Source organism: Carassius auratus, chromosome 25, assembly GCF_003368295.1.
Source record: "Carassius auratus strain Wakin chromosome 25, ASM336829v1, whole genome shotgun sequence".
In the NCBI taxonomy this organism is placed as follows: Eukaryota; Metazoa; Chordata; class Actinopteri; order Cypriniformes; family Cyprinidae; genus Carassius; species Carassius auratus.
The window spans coordinates 13,108,771-13,115,360 of record NC_039267.1 but is presented as its reverse complement, the minus strand read 5'-3'; the positions used below and the strand labels follow the sequence as shown (position 1 = coordinate 13,115,360).

The window sequence follows — 6,590 nt, the reverse complement described above, 5'->3', positions numbered from 1 at the left end:
CATAACAACAATTATAATAAGTCATAATACTTACGTATTTGTGGTTATACGTTTAAAAGTATGATTATTTATAACACAATGAACACCATATTAAATCTATACTTCAGTATAATGGACTGTATTATACCTTGACATTGTTTATTTGAGATCTGCACAGTATCTTACTACAGCTTGAGAGTGGTTAGATGTTGAGTGTTATTTAAGGGTTTTTTTTTTTTTTTTTCGGAGCTTATGTTAATTAATTGATGTGAGCTTAATACCCCAACCAGAAACAATGCAATCTTTTATATGGTTACATTTTATTTTTGATGGTCCCCTTAATCAATCAACTATAAGCATCTTTGCAACTACACACCAACTGACTCTCATTAGAGTATTAATATGCTCAAGAATGGTAGGATCTACTATGGTAGAATAAGTTGATGTCGCAAAGACATTTGTTTATCTGTTGGTTGACCATCAAAATAAAGTGTACTTATACTCTAATGACCGCTAGTTGACATGTAGTTGCAGAGTTACTTATCAACAGCTGTCTAAAGAGTACCTTCAAAATAATCAAACTAATATTACAATACAAATAGTTCAAAGCAAATGTGTCATATTACACATTCATCTGACCTTATGGCTGTTTGAGAGAAAACAAAAGTTATTATTATTATTATTATTATTACTACTACTACTTATAAGTGGCATTTGACCGCTCTAAGTAAATTAGCATCAGAAAAATAGCAAGATATAAGACTTATAATACATTATAACTATGAGAAATATGATCAGTTGTAAAAGTGGATGCAACATGTTCATTGTGTTATAAATCATCATACTCTTAAAAGCTATAACCACAAATAAGTAAATATTATAATATATAAGTGTTGTTATGAATATTCATGAGATGATATAACATATATAAGGTTTTTTATAATGCATTATGCATTCATTATAATGCTTAAGAATGCCATTATAATGTATGATAAATACGGGCTTCATAGAAAGTGTTACCTTTATTTTTTTTTCCAGTTATAGTGTAGTACTTCAACTTCAACAAAGTTTTTCATGTAATATTTGTTTTGGCTTATATTTTGTCTATGTCTTTTATTTTATTATTCTCATATTTTTATTGTATTATTCCATCTTGTTTATTGATCTCCGATGGTTTTATTTGAGCGCTGCAGACTGTCTGCAGGAATCAGCTCTGTGTTAGTTCACAGTGTTCACACTAGATGGCGCTGTGCGATAATTCACAGCAGTGACTGTCGAACAGTTGCATCTCTTCAGACCAGCTGACAAGCCACAATGAACAGAAAGGCTATTACTACGTAGTTTTGCTTTTATCAGTCTGAAAAGTAAAATATTTCTTCCAACGACACTATCATATACCTTTGCACGCCCCTTTTCGACTCCTTATAAAGAACAATCGTTACTTCAATATCATAGTCTTTAAGGAGGTTCTGAATAATAAGCTTTTTCCTTTTCTTTTCCTTTTTTATACTTCCCATGCGTTGTTCCAGTTGAGTGCTTCCAGTTTGTCTTGAAGTGGCTCGGGGCGAAAAAAAGCGTCCAAATTGTCAGACCAATCATAACGGAGTGGGAGTATTTGCGCGAGAAATGATGCGCTCGCCTCGCGCGCGCTGTCCCTCCCAGCAGCATCAAAGCAGAGGCAGCAGCGATCAGCGCACGAGCACAGATCAGGCACCTGCAGGTATGAATGCATGCAAAATGTTATCTCTTTATATTCGCAAAAGCAATAGCGCGAGTTGCGCTAGTCTATAATATGGTGTATTAACTATTTGTTTAATTGTTGCAATGCTATTCGGGTGCAACTTAGCTCTGTTGAAATGTTTCGTGATGATGCTAATGCTGAATGCATTTAATAAATAACAATTATCAGACATGTGAAGAATGTTAAATGGTTAAAAGTTTTGTTTTATTTGTTTAGGTATTTATTTGCAAATCTATTTCTTCATTCCCGACCACAGTTTCTAATATGACGGCATTTAATGAGTTTTTATACAAAACGGTGACCGTTTGCTTTAGTCATTTGGATTTATGAATTATAAAAGCAATAATTAAAATGATATTTCATGGAGTTGAATGTTTTGCCCATACTTTACACTGTAAAGGTACGCCACTTAAGGGGCCAGTTTGCAGAAAATTGAAATGCTGTCATCATTTATTCACCTAAATGTTATTTCAAACCTGTATGACCTTTTTTCTTCTTCTGTGGAGCACAAAAAGAGACCCTTTCCGTCACATTCATGTTATAGAAAAAAGATGCATTGAATGTGACAATGCCATGACAGCCATCTCCATTTGTGGTCCATGCAAGAAATAATGACATCAGAATGACATCAGGGTCAGTAAATGAACTGTCCCTTTAAGATTTTTATAATTTTTTTAATTCGACTTAAGGAATCAGTGGAGAAATTATAAACTTATTCTGCATTGGTTTTGCTTATTCACTTCTCTACACTGGGATCGATTCCAGGCAGCATTTGCTAAGCACATTGGCTCACTTGTTGTATAAAGATATTCCAAACCAAAGTGTTAGACAGGCTAATTATGCATGCATATTTATGCATAAACACATGCATGTTTTAAAAGTCGATTGTCAGATCAGATGTGTTTAGCGAATACACAAATGCACTGATCACTCTCCATTTTTCACACTTAGAGCCTCCCTGCTGTGCAGTGCATATGTGTGTTCTGATAAATAATGTGCCCAATCTTTGCTGATGAAGGCATATTCCTCTGCTGTTCCTTCTCACACAGGGTTCTAATGGTCTGTGACCTCTGTAATTGAGGAGCTAGCAACTATGTGATTGCCTCATATTCCATCATCTCATTCTTCCTCGTTTGCTACCAAAAACTTCCAAGAAAATCCAATGGTCTCCTTGTCGTTGGATTCCGTTTTCCGGTACGCTCCAGTGAAGGGCACTGATGACCCCTTTCGGTTATTGTGCTCCGTCCCTGCTGGCTTCCCACCTTTGTAACTGCGTCCCCAATGCTGCTTGTGCGTTTGGATCCACCTTATGCCACAATGGTGAATGCCTTTGAATGGTATGGCTGTATTCTTCTGCTGACGGGGGTGGTTGGATCCGTCAGCCAGCGTACGGATCCACTGATGCCCCCTGCTCCCGAATATGCCCACTCTATACGACTGGACGGTGATATCATCCTGGGAGGTCTCTTCCCGGTGCATGCTAGGGGCGAACGTGGCGCCCCTTGTGGCGAACTGAAGAAGGAGAAGGGTATTCACCGGTTGGAGGCCATGCTCTTCGCCATCGACCTCATCAACAAAGACCCTGACCTGCTGCCCAACGTGACCCTGGGGGCGCGTATTTTGGACACTTGCTCGCGTGACACCTACGCCCTGGAACAGTCGCTTACTTTCGTGCAGGCTCTCATCGAGCGCGATTCTACTGATGTGCGATGCACTAGTGGCGAGCAGCCCATCTTTGCCAAGCCGGACAAGATTATTGGTGTGATAGGCGCAGCTGCGAGCTCCGTCTCCATCATGGTGGCCAACATCCTACGCCTGTTTAAGGTAATTCCTGGCTAAGTTACAATATTAGTTGAGTGCATTGCTGCAGGATCAGCAGAACCAGATGTATCCATAATTGATGTAGTAATGTATACTTTGCATGTCTTTGGTATATCTTTAACATGTCTTTCCTTGAAGTTTGATTGGATGCACAATCTATGCCTGTTTAAGCTCTTTTCTGTCTTAGCTACACCATAGGTCAGTGGCTTTGCTTCAGGACCCACAGAACCAGATGTAATCCATATTTAATGTAGTCTAGGCCAGAGGATCCCAACCACGTTCCTGGAACCCCTGCCATACCACTGCACATTTTGCTTGTATCTTTAATCAAACACACCTCAATCATGTGATCAGCTTATTAGTAGAGACTCCAAAACCTGAAATGGGTGTTAGATAGAAGATACATTTAAAATGTGAAGGAGCCACTGGTGTAGCGTTGCATAGTTTTGCAAGTGTTTTTTAAGGTTGATGGCATGTCAGGCAAACTGTTGTGTTGGCCTCTGCTTGATTTGGCTTAAAGTTGTAGTCTTAAACAAGTGAGAGATGAATTAGAAAAAAAAAAGAAAGTCAAGTTTGATTGGATGCACAACCCACACCTGTTTAAGGTAATTTCTGTCTTTGCTACATTTTAGATTGGTAGTTTTGGTTCAGGACCCACGGAACTAGACATAAAGTGTATTTAATCCATCCTGTGTTGTTTTCTTGTTTAACTATGTGTAGTTTAGGTCATGGTTTTCCCAGGTGAGGGCCTGTCATTCAACCTGTCCATGTTGGCATCTGCATAATTGGTGTAGTTTTTAAAAATAGCGCCAAAATACCATTTGATTGGAGGTGCAAACTTTGACATCTACGTTAAAAGACATGTGAAATATTTAGGGAGGCACAATATATAGGTGCACTGTAAATATTTATTTAGTAAGTCATAAATAAACATTCCAATCGAAAAATGTCATGTTTAAAAAAAATGATATATTTAATTTTATGTCAAATTAATTTGTCGTTCCTGTCAAATTTGTATGAAGTTTGTTTTGTAAAATTTACTAGCAATTTCCAGAAGAAGAGTAATACATTGTTTTTATGGTTGATGCATATATTGGATTTACTGATTAATCTGGTGAAAAAAATTCCACATATTGCAAATTGTCACATGCTATATATATATATATATATATATATATATATATATATATATATATATATGAAGAGATCAGAAGCAAAAACCTCTAAGTTCCATCTGAAGTTTTCATCTAAAATCAGGATTTTTATTAGGTTTCTATATTTATGTGAAGTTATTTCACTTTAATAGCCTGAAAAAGGACCTGCACCTTGCCATTGAAGTAAAATGACTCAACCTATGCATAGTATGCTTGATAAAATCCAAATTTTAGATGAAAATTTCAGATGGCACTTATATATATATATATATAGCTTTTTCATTGTTTTATTTTTTATGTATTTAGACAAAATATTATAGAATTTTAATATCTGTAATTTACTGGCAACTGAAAATAACAACCAGTTGCAATAACGTTTCGGTGCATCCCTAAAAACTTCTTCACTTTTTATTTAATGTTTCATGAGCATATTTATTTAGCAAATTTACTTCAACTATGCATGATTATATGGGTAGTTACATTTTATAATTTGCATTTATCATCGTTTATGCCCTGTTGTCCATGACCCACTGCTATAGACATGAAATAAGGAATGGTCAGTTCTGTAATCTCTTGGAGTGATGCACTTTCAGAAGGAATTCACTTGTGCACACTTTTTGGCAGCACTGTGGATATAGTAGCCTGTAATTGAATCTGTTTTGAGTGCTAATCAATAATCACATGGGTCTCTTGAGCACTAAACAGGAACCGCTAATGATTATAAACAAATAGAAATTTGTCCGATTTTCAGAAGCATCTTCAGTAGTGTAGAATCACTTGATGAAATGTTTTTCGGGATTGTCTTGAACTGATTAATTTGCTGCTATCTGGTGTTTATGCTGTGCAGAGATTTTCTACATTTGAGTCTCAAAAATACTGCTACGGGGATATCTTATTTTTCATGTCTCATTAATAATTGAGCGTCTGTTACAGATACTAAATATAGCTGGCTTGTAATTGGATCAAATAATGGGTGTCGTGTTTATCTGAAGAAAGCATTCACCTTTTCAACTGCAAAATAAATCAGACACAGCATTACTTCATCTGCAGCAGAGATTATGGAAATAGAACCATAGAAATGGAGGACGGAGAGAGAAATATAGTTTAAACTTATATTTATAATGTAGTGTAATCATCAGCGTTGAAGCTTGGCTTGGTCTTCTGAAGAAGTGAGATGTCTGGCTTCAGCAGTTTATCCGTATTGAGCTTGTTGACTGGCTACTGCATTGTTCTTCACCTTGTGCATCAGTCATTTAAATCAGATATCGATTGTGGGTTTTTTTTTTTCCGTTTGTTTCTTTGTACAGTCACACGTGTACACAGATCAATTTAAGCTGAGGCAGTAGATGCTTGATTCCTTTCTGTGTTTTTATTTTTTGTTTATTTTAGAGAGTCCCTGACAACATAGAAAATATGTGATTGGTTTACTTACCCTGAAATTCTGATGTAGCGTCTTTTCTCTTTCCTCTGCTCCTTCCTCTCATCGATCTGCAGAGACTGGACATTTGAAAGTGATATGTGTCTGGAAGTCTCAAAACAGGATGCGATTGGGGAAGTCACTGGGTTTGTTTCTCCCCTGGATTTAATGTGGCTCAAAGCTAGCACTTAGCTTAGTAAGAGAAAGTACAGTAGATGTAGCCTGTAGATTACTCATTGACTTTTTAAAGAAGTTTTGTCAGGATGTAGTGAGATTAAGTTCATTTTCACAACTCAATTATCATTTGCTCCCGCTAGTGTAGTTAGCATAAACAAAATGCTAATGGTTTTTACTATATTTGTTAAGGGTCAATAAATGCTACTGCTAATGTTTTCTAATGTTGCCTTATGTTGAAATGCTAACATCCTCTAATGAGCGTGACTTTTGATTGCTAGCTTCTTTCAACCTTATGAAAATT

The 6,590-nt window shown here is 36.5% G+C and overlaps 1 protein-coding gene across 1 annotated transcript in view; it reads left to right on the top strand.

Moving 5' to 3' along the window:
* The first annotated feature begins 1,634 nt into the window (after positions 1-1,634).
* Positions 1,635-6,590, top strand: part of grm8b (glutamate receptor, metabotropic 8b) — a 137,895-nt gene continuing 132,939 nt past the window's right edge. Inside the window, exons 1-2 of the mRNA XM_026202733.1 lie at positions 1,635-1,699; positions 2,770-3,544. Of these exons, the coding sequence (XP_026058518.1) occupies positions 3,002-3,544 (543 nt within the window). The 5' untranslated portion in view covers positions 1,635-1,699; positions 2,770-3,001. The remainder of the gene's footprint in view (positions 1,700-2,769; positions 3,545-6,590) is intronic.